The sequence below is a fragment of the Heliconius melpomene genome, chromosome 1 (assembly GCF_056956725.1).
Source record: "Heliconius melpomene rosina isolate 202511_hmr_F chromosome 1, ASM5695672v1, whole genome shotgun sequence".
NCBI lineage: Eukaryota > Metazoa > Arthropoda > Insecta > Lepidoptera > Nymphalidae > Heliconius > Heliconius melpomene.
Window position 1 is genome coordinate 16,602,163 of NC_140389.1, and position 18,188 is coordinate 16,620,350.

At 32.3% G+C, this 18,188-nt stretch overlaps 2 protein-coding genes across 3 annotated transcripts; both read left to right on the forward strand.

Annotated features, from left to right (window-relative positions):
- Positions 1-6,911: 6,911 nt before the first annotated feature.
- Positions 6,912-13,520, forward strand: LOC146541788 (E3 ubiquitin-protein ligase PPP1R11). Of its 2 annotated transcripts, none has more exons than XM_085192737.1 (4): positions 6,912-7,171; positions 10,582-10,705; positions 11,228-11,364; positions 12,065-13,520. In XM_085192737.1, the coding sequence occupies exons 1-4, from the start codon at positions 7,085-7,087 to the stop codon at positions 12,143-12,145; spliced, it is 429 nt and encodes a 142-aa protein (XP_085048863.1). In that variant the 5' UTR covers positions 6,912-7,084; the 3' UTR covers positions 12,146-13,520. The 2 variants fall into 2 exon arrangements, with proteins under 2 accessions (XP_085048863.1, XP_085048872.1); XM_085192746.1 differs by having other exon boundaries at positions 6,913-7,171; positions 10,585-10,705.
- LOC146541789 (succinyl-CoA:glutarate CoA-transferase) lies at positions 7,178-9,336 on the forward strand. The gene is made up of 3 exons (XM_085192699.1): positions 7,178-7,639; positions 7,838-8,015; positions 8,266-9,336. The coding sequence occupies exons 1-3, from the start codon at positions 7,306-7,308 to the stop codon at positions 9,044-9,046; spliced, it is 1,293 nt and encodes a 430-aa protein (XP_085048825.1). The 5' UTR covers positions 7,178-7,305; the 3' UTR covers positions 9,047-9,336.
- Positions 13,521-18,188: the final 4,668 nt, after the last annotated feature.

Below are 18,188 nucleotides of genomic sequence, written 5' to 3' on the forward strand. Positions count from 1 at the left end.
AAATGCTTATGAACATTTGGGAAACATAATATATTCGTATTTTTTGGCATCGCTCTAAGATTTATTGCTTGTCACAGACGCATCTGCGGGAGTGTCCCAATATTTTGTTGTTTATAATTTTGCTTTCACCGAATTTGTCGTGCCAAGTCGTTGCCTCCGCCTTAATTAACGTCACCGGTTATTCGGAGACCGTATTGGAAATTAGTCATGTCACTAATTATAAACAAGCACATTATTATTGATTTTTATTAATTATTTTGTTTTTAAAAAAAAAAGATTTTATTATTTGTCGAAGTAAAAAAACGTCTAATGCCGCTTCAAATTTTAGAAAACAGTTTTAAGTAACGTTTATAACGTTATTGTTTAACATTTCTTTAACTATGAAAATTATGACAAAATTGGTCGGGTACAATAAAGAAAAGACCTACGATAATAATAATTAATTCAAAATAAATGATTAAAAACTGTAGCAAAACTATATATATGGTCGATTCAAATCCGTCTCTGTAGCATTCGTTTCTGGAGAATCATAATCTGCGCTATATTTGCTACTGGAGCATCGCCCGCCAGGTTAGAGCAGCAATTCAATAAAGTAACCGACCGTATGCAGACAGACAAGTGTTTGAAACTATTTCAATCAAATACTATCTTTGCGAGTAGATGGTATTATTTATTTGTTTTAGCTTCACTCTGTATCCCGCATATGGCAGCAGCAGCAGCAGAGGGAACCTGGGAGCCTATTTTTAAAACACATAGGTTCTCCACTTTCCGGTGAATTCTGGAGGCTATGTGTTATGAGGTGAAAGTCAACGACGTGCTTTGCCTCGTTACTGGGTAGGCTAGAACATGTGCGGGTACAAACAGGTAAACAGACAGATAAAAAATTTTTAAGATCATGTATTCATATTTTGTTTCTTATTTTAGGCCCCGCTGACCGCTACTTACCTACATTGTTTTTTCTCGAATATGTACAATGTACAGACACCATATTTTAGTTGTTTTATTGTACTATTTATATTTGGTATATAATATTTTGCTTTTACCCCCAACTTCAACCTGTCAACTATTGACGTCATCGCATTTATAAAGGATAGGCTATATAGGCATTAACAAATAGTATCCTTCATAAATGGACTATCCTACACAATTTTTTTTACAGAAGCAGTAGTAGCTGAGCCAAACAAACTCTAGCTTTTTAATATTAGTCATAGATCTAATGCAATTAATCTCCTAATACAATCTGACGTTAAAAAGTAATAAATTAGGACTTTATCTAAAATATTGAAAAGTAACACGGAATGCTTTTAGAATTCGGCGGAGAGTGGGGAACGGAGTGTCTTAACCGTATGTTCCTCTGCTCACTATGCTGTAAGCGAGATGCAGCGTGAGGCTGATTTTTTATTTACTAAAACGTCGCTTCTAATTTTATCGTTTTCTGTAATTATACATGACCTACATGAAACACATTTGGGTGTCGAGTGAAGATTTTTCTTTAAAACTTCTGTTTGTTTTTACGACAATTATTAGCGAGTGAAAGAAACTAAAAGAGATTGGTGACAGAAGGTGTGTATGGTCGATTTAGTTTTCATTTTATACTATAGAACCACGAACTGATGGACATATTTTTTTAAAGTAGCTGTTCTGACAGACGTCCTACCTTAAGTACGTGCATAAAATTCGAATTTATATAATAATACGTCAATATGGTAAAGTTTTCTTAAATGTTACTTGTAACAAAATATGCAGAAAGGAAACGAAAGAAAGAGCATATAATTTCCCGAGCCATTTTCTTAATTATTTCTTTCATTATAACTGTCTCCTGACAATGACCTGTTGGCAACAAACAGAACTAACGAAATTAATAACACACGGCGTTGAGTCTCACCGTTCAACACGCAAAACCCTGAGAAATGGACAGAAAATGGGGAATGGAAATATCTTAATAGGAACGGAATGTGCTAACACTAGGTTCTATATGCTTCTCAATGCGATCTGCTGGATACAGTGAAAAATAATAATTAAAAAAAAAAACTGTTAGTAATGTTAAAAAAATATATAGATTTGTAGAAATTTCGTCTGGATATGAGAATCGTCGTTGAGTGGAGAACAGAAATGAATGTCTTGACACTACCTACCTCGCTATATTCGGCATATTAGGTGAATTATGCTTAAGATGACATACTTTTTGTTTGAAGACATATATTTCAAATAAATAAAGTAATCTAAGAACAGCATATTGCGTATACTATTATATATTTCATAATCAACGAAATTATTTTAGTTTCAGAACAATCATCTTTCAAACATCATAAAAACAAACAAAAATCGCACTTAGGTGGACCAGTGTAAGACGACATATCTACAGGGTAAAATGACATACTTAGTATGTGGCATAAAAACGCCATCATTATGCGTCGAGCATAGTTCACAAATAAATAGTTTCTTCATTGCTGGGGGGTTTTTAAACAGTATTAAGGCCAGATTCATACATGTTGCAAATTTTATGAGGTTGGATTCCGTTATCAGTCACTTCCTTTTCCAAAAGGGAAATAAGCTTCGTCACTTGCGGCTATTGAATGCCCTTACTCTAGCAGCCTTTTCCATGTCTTCTTGTGACCAATATATATTCGTTTGTAATTGCCAGGCATTTTGTAGGTAAAGCAAAAAAAAACATCGATTCTATTTATAAGGGTAAGATAGCATGCCATCTTATACTCACGTTTTGTATGTCATCTTACCCAATAGGTATATGAATTTAATTTTAACCGTTGTGACAAAAGGTTATAGGTTAGGATGCGCTTTTAGCGTTAGTTGTGTCATATAATAATCCTATTTTACATTTATAATTAGTTCAAATAGAAAATCTTTATCTTACGTCTTTTCACCATCAAGCAAGGGCGAAAGAAAATTTTGTTGCAATTGAAAATAACGAAAACATGAATTACTTGCCCATCTGCATTCACTTTCAGCCATTCTGAATTTAAGCACTAGCTGCATCTACAGACACTCTCTAAAACGTCACAAGATCGCATTTAGCATTAATAGTTTCATCAATATTGGTAGTGTGTCATCTTATCATAGTATGCCATCTTGAGCACAATTCCCTATATTTCTCTATATTTACCACATTACATATATTTACTTTGTCGCTTATCTTTAGAGTTTATATGCCAATTGGTTTTGTCTGAGCTAATCTTGGACCCATCTGAAACAATAACAGCGGGATGACTTTCTCAACCAGATTTATTTTTCAGTCAAAATTTTTGATTTCAAAATTATTTATAAAAATCTCTACATAACAAATTACTTGTAAGGAAAATGTCAACAAAAAAAGCACCAAAGATTTAAATTACTATTTTTTAAGTGGAGAAAGCTTGCAGAGTTTTGATGTTCAGTGGCGGAACTTAACGCAGTGCTTTGTCTCGTTACCAGAGCATTATTAAATATTTCATTTCCACGAGATGCTATGAGAACCTTAATTAAAATCGAATGTCAAATATAAATTATAATAATTTTAAATGTAGATAAGTATCTACTATCTATAGCTGGGTAATCTGTATAAAAATAGTTTATATGTAACGAAATTGGATCTAAAACTAACGAAATAAATTATTATTCTACTCGTTTTTTTAACCGCTAAAAAAATAATCTTTATGGCCAATTTTTATATTTAAAACATTAAACATCATTGGTTGAGCCATAAATTCCATATAATTACCGTGTGGTTATCATCACGTCTACTAAATATAAGCCGTCATTCAAAATATTTAAAAATTTTGAATTTTTTCTTATTCCTATGTATGCTTAAGCCCTCATGGTATAATGAGACAGGCTGACTGAAAATGCGATGGTTTTAGGTTCGATTAGCGCTCGTGACGATTAAATATCTTCATTTCCTCGCCAAAGTAAGACAAAGCGATGCGTACTTGTCCCGGCACGCGATATATCTAAAATATCGTGAAATAAAAGTAAGCCTTTCCCGCTATATGCGGGAAATGCGTGAAGCTAGAAAAAATAAACTACAAATAGCATCCATCGTTCTGTTTCCTGGACCATTGCACTTAGTACGCATGTTATTTTTAAATGCCAAGAAAATAGAATACGCTCTGGAATAATTCCAATAAATTCTTGTAAGCAACATTTTTATATTTTACGAGATATTGCAGACGATATAGCGGGCCGGCGATCTTTTGGATAATTTTTTTATGTAAATATAACGAATTAACTGATTTGGATGATAGATTTTGTAAATTTCAAGTATATGCTGCTTGTTTCATTCACGAGAGATTGGTCAGATTGGGGAACTCAATTAACATTAAATTCTCGTTCGCGACTTTCCCACTCAGACTAGTGAAATGTCATTTATTCCGAGCCAGCATCGAACCTACAGTCTCGGCGTCTACAATCAGTCGCCGTGCCGCTAATTAATGTATAAAGAGGAAATAGATACAATGTCACAAAATTGACGTCATACGAAACTGAGATTTAACAGGGCGAATGGAATGGTTATATGATATATTTCACTTAAAGAAATACCTTATTTAGCTTTACGCACAAATCGCACATCCTGCACAAATGAATGTAGGCAGAGTGAATATGGCAACCTACTGTTAAGACACTCCGTTTACATTAAGACACTACCATTTGCCGAAGCGAAAAAATTCTTTGTCGGTTGAAGTGTAAATTTATTTTATTTTAAAAAATCTGTCTAAGCATCATTACCGCTCGTTTACCTTTGGCGGTGGTTACCTGAAGAGAAATTTAAATATTAGGCCGAACAATTACCTAATAATTTAGTTAATACACGTTACAATATAGTTAGCATAATTTTATTAACATTATATTTACTAATTAAAACATAATATTCAATAATCCAAATTTATTATATTGCCCCTCTTTTTATATTAAACCTACGTCCGTAATCTCAATTTATGAGATGGCCGAGGACGTTATATTTATAAAATCATATTAAACTCTAAATCTGTTTACGAGTGCTCATTTTTAATCCATTACGGCCCTTTTAAGTATGATGTAAATCATATTTATTTCATATCATATGAATATTTAAGATTAAAGCCGTTTTATTCACAAGCTTGTGTTGTGCCCGCCACGCCCACTACGACGGCTTTTTTTAATTTTAATTATCTTTTAAAATAAACTAAAATACACAATATTTATGGCATAATTATGTTATATGTAAATAATATCTGCAAACAAAAAGCGCTTGTCTAGAATGGTTTCACATATTTATACAATCAGGAGTCATGACTCACCAATCATATTTCTAAATCTGTTTGCAAAGGTATTTTACTATCTTACAGACTGCATACTTTACGCAATGTTATATAGGTAGGCATATATTAGATACTAGCGGCCCGCTCGCGGTTTCACCCGCGTGAACTATGTTATTATTAATTTCTGTCTCCATGACTACGTCCTAGTGACGTTATGCAAAATTTGAGACTCCTAGCATTTGTAGTAACGAAGTTTCATACAAACTTTCAATCCCAAAAACAACCCCTTAGAAGTCGAATATTGCAAATTCCCTTCTTAGCGAGCACCTATGTCCTATAAGTAACTCCTATGCAAAATTTCAGATTCCTAGCACATGTAGTTTCTGAGATTTCGTGATGAGTGAGTGACCTTTCGATTTTATATATATAGATATATTATATACTAGCGGCCTGTTCGCGGTTTCACCCGCGGGAACTATGTTATTATTAATTTCTGTCTCCATGACTACGTCCTAGTGACGTCTATGCAAAATTTGAGACTCCTAGCATTTGTAGTAACGAAGTTTCATACAAACTTTCGACCCCAAAAACAACCTTTTAGAAGTCGAATATTGCAAATTCCCGTCTTAGCGAGCACCTACGTCCTATAAGTAACTCCTATGCAAAATTTGAGATTCCTAGCACTTGAAGTTTCTGAGATTTCGTGATGAGTGAGTGACCTTTCGATTTTATATATATAGATGATGTTTCATAATATGTATATTGGAAGTGAACTTTATAAAGCCACTAGATAGTGGGCCCGGCATGGCATCGTATTATCAGACCGGACAATGACTCTTAAAAACCTTTAGTGAAGTTTATTTTTATATCTTTCTATATACCTGAAATTTTCTAATTAATGTGTCAAGAAATGAGTATTTATTCATCAGGCACAAGGCATTATTTGCGCTGGTCAATTACGAGGTCATTATTAGGGTAGGCACTGGGAACTTAGTGCTAAGACACTCCGTTCCCCACTTTCTGTCAAATTCTGGGGCATTGCATGTTGAGTGGCAGAACTCAACGCCGCGTTTTTTGCCTCGACACCAGAGCGAAGAAATGGAAATATAAATTTAAATAAATATTTCATCTCCTCGAGTGGGAAACGAACCCACAACCAGTCGGTTTTTACAGTCACATTTTGTGCCCCTACGCCACGACTGGGCTTAATGTATAAGTAAAGATATTTTTATTTAATTTTTTGTTTATCTAACGGCTTTTAACCTTTATTCATTAAAAAGCTTCTCATGAGATGTTAATTTATATGATGGAATATATTTTTTAGATTTGATGAACTGAATATATTATTTTTACGTAAACTAAATATACTTTAAAAGTATAATGTTATTGTCAAAATTGTCAAATATATCAATCAACTTATTTTAGCTACAGACAATCTTGATAATAGACGGTACGTATTATAATTGAATAACACTAAAAACGAGCGTCAAAGTTTATTTACATTGCCTAATGTTATACAAGTTTTTATTACACCTTTAAAAATCTAATTCAATTTTGAACTTATTAAAAAGATTTTTTAACTTATTAAAAACATTATTAATTAAAACTAGTTAGTTGGTTTTAAAACGAAATTTATTAACTATCTCTAACACTCGAGTCACTGTCACAATGACGTCTTTGACATTTGTTATGAAATAAAATATTAGTTTTCGCAATTACCGCGGCGCTCTGCTAATAAGACTGCTTGTGATAAAGCAAATTGTGCTATTTACTTCACTAAACTTGATCTAAGTAAAATTTTCACTGCGTGAAAGTATAATGTGAATAAAGCAGTAAATAAAATTAGTTTGATGGGCGATAGGCAAAAGATTTTGAGAGCTGAGGATATGGCTTCTACAAGTACAGCAGTGACAACAGTGCCGCCCCAGCTACAAGAGGTAAATAGAAAAACAACCTTATCAGATATGAACTTTATTTAACTATAAGACACGGTCAAACATATATTTTATAAGCGATAATAAAACAATCTACTGCGATCCGCATTACGCTCGGCATATTTGCGATATTCACAATGAATGTCTTAGAACGGTCTATAACAAAATTTTTAAATATATCAAAATGTTATTTTATGATCCCACAATGTGTAAAACTGAAATATTCCACTAAATGTGATGGTTTACTCAGTGATGTCAATGTTATTGATTTAACGAGAATAGTTGCGGGACCTTTTTGCACAATGACTTTAGGAGATTTAGGTGCAAATATTATTAAAATAGAAAGCTTGGATGGAGATGAATCTAGGAAGTGGGGTCCGCCCTTCATTGAAGGCTCCCATGATTCTGTTTATTTTTTAGCTATTAACAGAAATAAGAAAAGTATTTGCATTGATTTAAAAAGTTTAGAAGGTATGTTATTTATTATTTTTAAATTATTAATTATACATATTAAATTGAATTTTTGCTTCTGTGATTAGACTAAAACTGTTTGAAAGTTTTCTTGCTTTTTTCTACTGTGGGAAAGGCATTCTTCAGTCTACTCCATTCTTTGTCTTGTTTTCACCCTCTATTAAAAATTCAAAAAATTGTACGTATTTCTTTCTTTAGGAAAACAAATATTATATGATCTTGCAAGAAAATGTGATGTAGTTATAGAAAATTTCCTACCAGGGAAATTAGACAAACTTGAAGTTGGTTATAATAAGTTAAGCAAAATAAATCCTAAAATAATATATTGTGCTATAACTGGTTTTGGACCAAATGGACCTTATGCTAAAAAACCTGGGTATGTTACTATTATAAAATTAAATATTTTTACAATGTAACAAATGTAATACATTTTTACATTTTTTAAAGTATTTCTTCACATTAATGGTGGAAAAATCAAAGTGAAGTCAAAATTGTTATATAATTGTGCTAGTTATTTTTGTTATTAGAATTGATGTAGAGGAATTTTTACGATTTTTTGTACACATCAATTTATAAATCACCTTCCTCCTTCACTATAATTTTTATATTTTTTATTTAATTTTAAGGTATGACGTCATTGCAGCAGCAATGGGTGGGTTTTTAAATTCAACAGGTGAGAGAAATGGTCATCCTGTAAAAGCAGGAGTCGCAATAACTGATGTAACCACTGGTCTACATGCATTCGGAGCAATCATGACTGCTCTATACTATAGAAGTAAGACTGGACATGGGCAAAAAATAGATTGTAACCTCCTCTCCACACAAATATCTAGTATGATTAACATAGCTAATAGCTATTTGAATAGTGGCATAGAAGCTCAGAAGTGGGGTACGGCACATGCTAATTTGGTTCCCTACCAAGCCTTTAAAACTAAAGATGGATATATAGTCATTGGTACAGGTTCTAATGCTCAATTTGTGGATTTTTGTACTCTTATTAATAGAGAAGATTTAATAGAAGATGAAAGATTCAAAGATAATGCTTCCAGAGTTAAGCACCGGGATGAGATTATTAAAATTATAAATGAAATAATAATGACTAAAACAAAAAAGGAGTGGGCTGCAACTTTTAAAAATGCAACTTTTCCCAATGGCCCAGTTAATACTATGAAAGAAGTTTTTGATGATGAGCATGTGAAGGATATTAAATTAGTCAAGGAATTGACTCATGAGGTTGCAGGAAGAATTAGGATGGTGGGACCTCCGACTATGTATTCCGAAGGAGGAAATAAAGCAAGAACACCTCCGCCTATGTTAGGAGAACATACTAAAGATATATTGTCAAATTTTTTGGGCTATCATGAAGCTAAAATTAATGGCTTATATGAAAAAAAGATTATTAAATAGTGTTAGTAATTTTGACTGTGAACACGGCGGTATAGGATCCGGTTGTCACTTGGGAAAATTATTTATATTCATTTCTGCGTTCTGGTAATAAGACAAAGCGCGGCGTTCAGTTGCGCTACTCAATATCACGAGTATTGGGCGGCACGTGGGGTGTCCTATCTTAATACTGGCTCCCCTACATCTACCTTACTATGCATATACGATATGAACCAAAAAAAACTTTTACATGTATGTATTTTAAAAAAATATTTTATGTAATATTTTTCTGAACAAATATTTACACATCACAAGTGTTTTCTTTTATTTATCTCCCGTGATAATTTTTTTATCTTAATTTAATAAGAAACAAACAATGATTATTGTAAAATTTGTTTCATCGTATTGTCTTATACTTTTATATTGATAAGTTTTTTTTAATTCAATTTATTCACGACTAGCGTCAAGTTCGTGGTTTCTCCCGCCTGAACTACACTATTATTTATATATTTACTAATATAAATTACTTTCGTGTTCGAATAACATATGAACCGATTTAAATGAAACAAACACTTAAAGTTAAAGGAAGCTTGCCAAAATACATTAGTGAAAACTGCATTTAAATTGGTTGAGCCATTTCTGAACAAACAAGCAAACATAAATTATTGGCATATTTGAAATAAACAAAAGGAAAAGGCCTAAGCTTTTATTCCTTAAAAAGTTTAGATATCAACTTTTTAAGGAATAAAAGCGACTTAAACTTCACCAGAATCACATTCCATTTCTGTTTTATTTCCTAATTTTGTTAGATTTTCTTAAGTACATAAAAAAATGTTATTTCTATTATTATATTCTTATATATTGTTGTGTGTCACATATTTATTTTTTTATTTTCATAAACAAAAAAAAACTGTCCGCAAAATCATGATCAACTAGTTATCAGACTGATTCGTCGAACATAAATGTATTTTTAATGTTCCATAAATCGTCGTAAATCCTCGTCTTAAATTAGTAGTAGGTTATATACGACTACAAAACTCTTCCGTTACTAAGTGACTCAGATAACATACTCGTATAGACAAAACTAGGCGGTTTAGAAAACTGTAAATTGGTAAACAAGTTTCTTGGTAAATGTAAGGGGCCACTAATACGGCTTCTTCCCTAATTATAGTACCTAACGAGTTTTTACATTTTACGAAAACGAAATTGTGGGCTCCTCTAGTAATGATTTATAATACTAGCGACCCGCTAGCTGCTCCGGACGCTTGAACTGCGCGATTATTAATTAATTAATCCTAATTACTTTTGTAATTTAATAATGTTGTCTTTTAAACACAATATTCTTACGTTAAAAGCTAAAGTTTCAGCCAATTTAATAAAACAATTAATTTGTAACAACTTCTTCGCAAAAAATACTATTATTAATATTGATATAACTTATTAAGGAAGTTTTGCCCATTCATAATTATTTATTTAAATCGACCCAGTCGTTCAAGAAGAGTTCAGCGACATACACACGCACAAAAGAATTATATACAGACACTTATTAAAATACTAAGCAGGGATCGGCGGAGCGCGTCGTGATAACGCTGTCGCGACCGACGCGCGCGCAGCAGAGGAAGAAGGTGGTCTGGACGGAGGACACCGTGGACAATGAGAATATGAACAAGAAGAAATCTAAATGTAAGTATAACAATAACTATTTATTGTACTTACAACTAACGAAATGAAAAGGAAAAACAATTTAAAATATACGTACAATAGCGGTTTTATCATAATTTATTTAATAACGCGAAAGAAATAGAGAATTCTTGTTTTTTTTAGCTGTACACTGTTTTCTTCTGTAGTATTAAAGTATTCTGCACATGTTACCTAGCAGGATAGGAATGCTCCTGTTAAGACACTCGGTTCGAATTAAGGCACTTTCCGCCCAATTCTGGAGGCATTGCGTGTGAAGTAGCAGAACTTGACGCCGCGCTGCCTCGTTACCAAAACAAAAAAATAAACATTTCATGGCGTTGCTAGTTATGGCGAAACAAAAGGTCCATAACACTCAGTTAAATGCGGGATAGAACGTGAAGCTTAAAATGACATCCCTCCTTCATATTACCTATCGTTAATAGTTCCATCCATCCATCCATCAGCCTTTTAAAGTCCACTGCTGGACATAGGCCTCCCCCAATAGTTAACATTGTACTTTTAAAGGTTGCTGTATATATGAAAAACCTCATCGTTTCGACGAGTCGGACTCGGAGGAGAGCGACGACGAGTGCGAGCATTGTTTCGGACATGTCGAGAGGAAGCACAAGAAACACCAACATATTACTTCTACTGAAGTACAGGTAAATGGTGAAAATAATGTAGTTTTATGTTGGGTACAAGGCAATATATTTAATACTAGCGATTTATTTATCAAATAAATATAATAAAACAAGCACTGAATGTTAAAGGAAGGTTACCTAATTACAATAGTTTAAATTGCATTTAAATCTGTTAAGCCGTTTCTGAGATTAGTGTGCCAGACAAAGCGACCAAAATAATTTAAATCATAGGTTTGGGTCTTATTAGGTAGAGAAATTCCCCTAATATTAGTTTTTCTCACGTATTTCCATGCACAGACAGCGATATATGTATTATATGTAGTAGTGTAGATTATAGTTCACAACTAAACATGACATTTTTGACACCCGCTTTATCAAAACAGTGACGAACTGTGGATTTAAGTCCGATAATATGTTAGTGATGTATGTTAGTGCAAGAGTACATCCACAAATACAGCGGTCGTCGCTTGGGTAGACTATCTGTGACATTAATTATAGTTCAAGTTGGCCGCTATGTCTAACTATAGTACATGTTATGCCGGTTATGTCCAGGAGGGGACGGAATCACTGACAAATTGAAATGATAGACAGACACTTTAATATTACTTATATGTATATTAGTGAGTAAACCTTACTAAGAGACAAGGTCAATTCTGTCTAGTCTTAACTCAAGCTTATTTGGACACAAGTCATTTATATTTTCTCTTTTTTATATGTTTAGGAGGCAACAGAGCAAACCGCATCTATAACGCTACAGCCGACCGAACCCGCGCCTACGCCGCCAGACAAAATGGATGAATAATAATGGTATAAATAAATAAGATTTAAGATGTTATTAAAATATTATTATGCGATTATACGAGTATGTACATGATTGTTATATCCCTCATTGAAAATTAGCTATCGTATGTTTAATATATTTATTTCATTTGAACAGAAAATAATGAATTTAAGTGAAGGTAGAATCATTGAATCTAACAAGGGAGTCAATTATTATTTCCTTAGTTTGGTTTAGTCGGCCAAGAAACATATTTTTGTAGATTTTCTTAGAAAAAGTCGAGGGCAGATTAATGTATACTCGTAAATGAAAATGTTTGTATTTTTTATTTGTACCGAGATAACTAACTGTGCCGACGCTCTTTCTGCCGTAATATCGAGATTTACATATTGAAAGGCGGAACTTAACGCTGCGCTATGTCTTGCTACCAGATCGAGAAAATTAAAATATAAAATATTTCATTCCCATAAGTGGAAATCGAACTCACAACCATCGCGTTTACAGTCGCACTCTTGTGCCACGACTGGCTTCATCGTCTATCCATACCTATATTATAAATTCGAAAGTAACTCTGTCTCTCTGTCTTTTACGCAATCAGGGCCAAACCGCTAATTTAATTGTGATAAAATACTCATAGAGAGATATTTGAGGGTCTCGGGATGAACATAGGATACTTTTTTCCTCATATTTGTAATATTATCGATATATACCAATATATTAAAATATTTATTAATTTGACATACAATTTATTCCGCCATGTTAATAACAACCGCCGTTGCTAGGCAACGATTTGCAAAGTTTGTTGTTAGAAAACGTCACCCAAAATGAGCTTGCTTAACGCATCTCTCTATTGAAAACTGAAAATAATTTCATAATATAATATATTTAATAAATATTCGTATAGTTCAAGCGGGCGTAGCCGCGTTCGGGTCCACTAGTTAATTATATAATAACATTATAATACTTTTTAACATACGATAGCTTTTATTTAACAAATAATTCTAATAAACAAGTTGTAAATGTATTTATTCCTCATTCCTACTATACATATTCTATAAAAAAATCCCCAAAATTCCCAAGTTCGAATTCTATTAAGATTGACCATAAAATATGTCAAGATATATTTTTCATACTTATTTAAATGTTGATGTTTAAAAAAAATGCCCAATTTTAATATTGTCTTAAGGAATTGATCCTTTAATATTAATATTTTTCATTATTCACCCATTTTTACATTTAATACATAATTATTTATTTTAAAAAGAAACAGTTAAATTTAAAATTTATTGAATTTCCCTTCTTTTTTGGTGTCGGACTTAGAGGTTATTGTTAAAACCATTAATTAAGACTTCTTTAAATTTAAGATTTCTTAAAAATAAAAATGAAAATAAACTAAAAAGTTGTTTTATTTAATCTTAGAGCATCACACTTTTTCCCGCGTAACATGGCAGAGTGAACCCAAGATACTTAATTTCCGAGACAATTTTAATCTTCTTCCATCATCACTTTTAAATCTATTTTCTCAAGAAAATTCTGACTAACGTACCGAACTACATGACGTAAGCTACATAGGTTAAAATAATAAAAAAAGAAAAAACAATAATTTCGTTAATTGACATTAAAAAAAAAAAGTTCTAAACAGACTTACTATATAGTCTTATTTAATCAATGAAAAACATTTCTGTGGTATTTGTTATTGTACACACGTTGCAAGTTATACTTCTTTGGCATAACAAGATAAATCTTTCTTAAAATTTCATCCTTCGCGTTATACTAATAATAAAAAAAAGTTATCATACATTGAAAGATAGTTTTACTGTAAATAAATTTTGTTTTAATATCATAAAATAATTGTATATAATTTTAAAAAATCGTCGTCGTTTGTAGCTATTTACATGGTGTAGTTTTTCTAAAAATTTACTCGAGTAGATTATCCCAAATTAAGCATAACTTAAAAAAAAGCTTTTAAAAATAGGTAAATACTAGAAAAATTAAACAAGTGTCAACACTTTAAAAATATTTATTGAATATACTTGTTTAAGCAACGACACTCTTATTGATATTTTAAAACACTTGAATTAACAACAAGCAAATTTAACCATTAAAGTGCAAATTTAAATTCTATAAAAGATATAGTTGATTTTCACATTAACACTAGAAGTGCCGAAGATTGATACCCCCCCTTGAACCGCCGTCGTGACAAATTTGTCCCATTCTACTTATTATGTTGATTGTTGGTATAATACAAAAAAAAATATTATTAAAATAATTCGTAAAATATGTAGACCATCTTTAATAATCAATTATTATTCTTTAACAAACATAAAAGTACCAAAAAATAAAACACAAAGAAAGAATCAAATATTTCAAATACGTTCTAAGGTCGTGACAACTAACTGAATAACTCTTACAAAATTATAAGTTATTGAAATTAGTTAATATTATTATTAGGCCAAGTAATGCATGAATATATTCTTCATCAGTGATACATCACAGATGATTTATAACATTGCGTGGTAATGCCTCCAGAATTCGGCGGAAAATGCCAGCGGAGTGCATAGCACTAGGTTCCCAGGTTCCCTATACCTACCCTAGAATTGCCCACATTTTTCTGAAATTCAAGCCTAGCTTAGTCATCCTTTCATCTGGTACCTCACTTGGACTAGCGGCAAAATTTAGTATTGACACCAATTTTACCCCACTTTTACATGTAGATGCTATCAGCCAAATTTCATAATTCTAAGTTAATTGAAAGTACCTTATTAATTTGATTCCCTTTATAGTGTCGAAATACATGTTTTTTATTATATAAATGGTCACATCTTTTTTAAAGGCGCTTTTTCAGGAAATCAAGGGACTGTAGATCGTCATATAGTTCATATTCATATACTCATATGAATATCAACTCGATTTCTCCAACATTTCTGAGATAAAGGCACAGACAGACGGATGGACAAAAAAATGATCTTACAAGGATTTTTTTTCCTTAAAAGCTACAGAACCCTAAAAACTTAGGCATTGACTGCTAAACCTACTATTCCATTTTTTTCCGCCCCGCATTGCCCTTTCCCCACCACCTCGTCCCCGAGGCGTGAAAAAATGTCAAATTATACCCTCAAATAATAAAATAATAATGGCGGGACAAAAATGACCCAGCGGCAGTTCTAGGTAAATCTCATTTTTTTTCAAAAAGTATGACTGCTATAAAATTATTTATATTTTTAATTAAATAAAGGTGTAAAATTGGTAATAGTAAAAAAAATCATCTACATAAATTAATAAATAAAAAAGTTATATACAATCAACGTTGCGTTTGGGTCAAAAATGGGACGGCGGCGCTTCTAATGTTAAACGAATGAAAAAAATATAATAATATTATAATCTAAATAACTTTATAATTATTATTTTATTATTATAAAATATATTGACTTTACAGTCATCCACAGCATACTAGCAAAAATATTTTCATTTAATACTTGCAAACTGTAATGATCAAGAATTTAGAAATTATTTATATAACTTCTGTTTTACGCCACTCAACAAAATGCAAAAATTATAGAAAATAATAAATAATATCTTCTCTAAAATGCAACCTTTATAACGACACCGGAAAGCGATTTTGTCGTATCAAAAAAGGAGGCTGTCGTCGTCGATGAGCTTTTGTAATTAACCAATTACGGATCAGTATTTTGCATTTTTTTATCTTCAACAGGACTGGTACTGTAACCCTCCCTTAGCAATCGGGAAAACGAAAACCATGGAGTATTAAATAAATATGAGAATAATATCAAGCAAAATAATAAAGTAATTCGTATAATAGAAAGAAAATATTCAGTCTTGAACAAAGTTTACTTATGGTTCCAAATAATAAAAAAGAAAAGTTATATTATTAACTTTTCTGATGATACTGATAAATACTGATGAGTCTAATGAATAATGAAAGTAATAACAATGATATTTTAATTGACAGTCAAACGACGTCTTTATTTTTTACCTTTTATAAATGTATAAATGTTTAAGTTACTAAGACTAAGCTAGGAAATCTGATTAATTTTTTTTATTGTTTTTATAACATTGCATAGAAATACATTCGAGTTTAATAAATATCTTATTTAAATAACACAATTATATTCCCTACTCATGTTCAATGGTGCGGTTTCTAAACCATATTTATCAGTTTTATTTTAATTATAATAAACATTTAGGTGTGAGCATGGCCGTCCGCGAAATGTCCTATGATGAGAATAAAGGACGTGTTCCGGTGGCTTGGACACTTCGAGAGAATGAGTGGCTAAAGAGAGCGGCAGTCGCAGAACACCCGCAACTCGTTGGGTTTGGCACTACAACATAAAATGAATAAAACGTACGCATTGGGATGGGATGCGTACATTTTACACATCTTATCCCTGGGGTTTGTTTCTCTTCTGATGATCCTAGTATCTGTGCCGCTGATGTTGCCGTCGCCGATGTGGTTCTTCAGGGTATGGAACTGCATATTGCTAGCACTGTATTGCCAATTAGTGGCAAGTCGCAACCTTGGTTTGATACGTCTTGTAAACTTGCTGCCTTACACAAACACGAGGCGACAAATATCAAATTTACCCGTCCGGAAGTCAGTTCAGATCAGTTTTGGGTGCTCTTAAAGGTGGGACTTGGTTAACTTTAGCCAGCCTGCTTCCGTCTTGAAATGACATCTTGGTGCGTACTAGGTCGGCCACATCTATAAGTCGAGCGGACTAGATGGCAATTAGCACATAAACGGAGCTTTAAAGGACAGCCTTTATAGCTACAGTGCTTAGGAGCACATGAACGGAGGTGCAACACACAGGTGCTAACGCGCACATTAACTCAGTCGGCGTAGTACCAGACTTGTGGAACTTATCTCATCCACCAGATCCGGAAGAAAGGCGATGGTTCCGATCCATCTATCTACAGGCAGGCTTTAGTTTATATACAACTAGCGGACGCGCGCAGCTTCGCTTGCGTATTTAAGGGTGAATTCTAATTACCCATGAAACATGTGTTCAATGAAATATTTTTAAGAATCTAAATTTCAAATTTTATAAAAATCGGTGGCGATTTAAAGATTTTTCCATACAAACTTTCAACCCCTTATTTGCACCCTTAGGGGGTGAATTCTAGAAAACCATGAAACATATGTTCAAATAAATATTTTTAAGAGTCTAAATTTCAAATTTTATAAAAATTGGTGACGATTAAAAAAAAAACCTATACAAACTTTTAACCCCTTATTTGCACCCTTAGAGGGAGAATTCTAGAAAACGATGAAACACGTGTTGAATTAAATACTTTTAAAAATCTAAATTTAAAATTTTATGAAAATCGGTGCCGATTTAATTTTTTTTCCATACAAACTTTGAACCCCTATTTCACCCCTTTAGGGTTAAATTTTTTAAAAATCCTTTCTTAGTGGATGTCCAGATTACGAAAGTAAACTTTTGTCCAAATTTTACGTTTCTACGCATAGCGGTTACGGCTGTGCGTGCGTCTTACCTCAGTCAGTGAGGACAAGTCCTTTTATATATATAGATTACAAAATAATACTGTTGGAAAATAAAAAAAATCGAAGTACATAAAATTTTGGATGACATGAAAATAACAAAAGCAATTACTTTTTTTTTTTTAAATCAATGACATAATAAAGTAAATTAAACATAACTTAAATATAAAATTAAAATGTAAATACTTATACAATAAACTTCTCTAATATACAGGGTGGAAGAGGCAGCGCTTCTTTTACTGAAACTGCATATAGGTTAAAATAATTCAAACCCAGAATTACAAAAATTAATCAAGGTACCTCAACAGTTTAGACGTAGGATTTTTTTTTCATTTCACGATTTTTATCCATACCTGTATTTCGTGTCACGCACACATACATGTGCGCCGTTGCCGTTTGACAGGTAAGTGTGTGCGTGCCTATGTTATACTGTACAAATGGCGTTTTATTTTAAAACGATAATTTTATTATTTATTTTGTTTGAAAAAAAACTTTTGGGAATTATTTTTTTTCCGAATTATATTAGGCTTTTATAGAGTAGTTAAA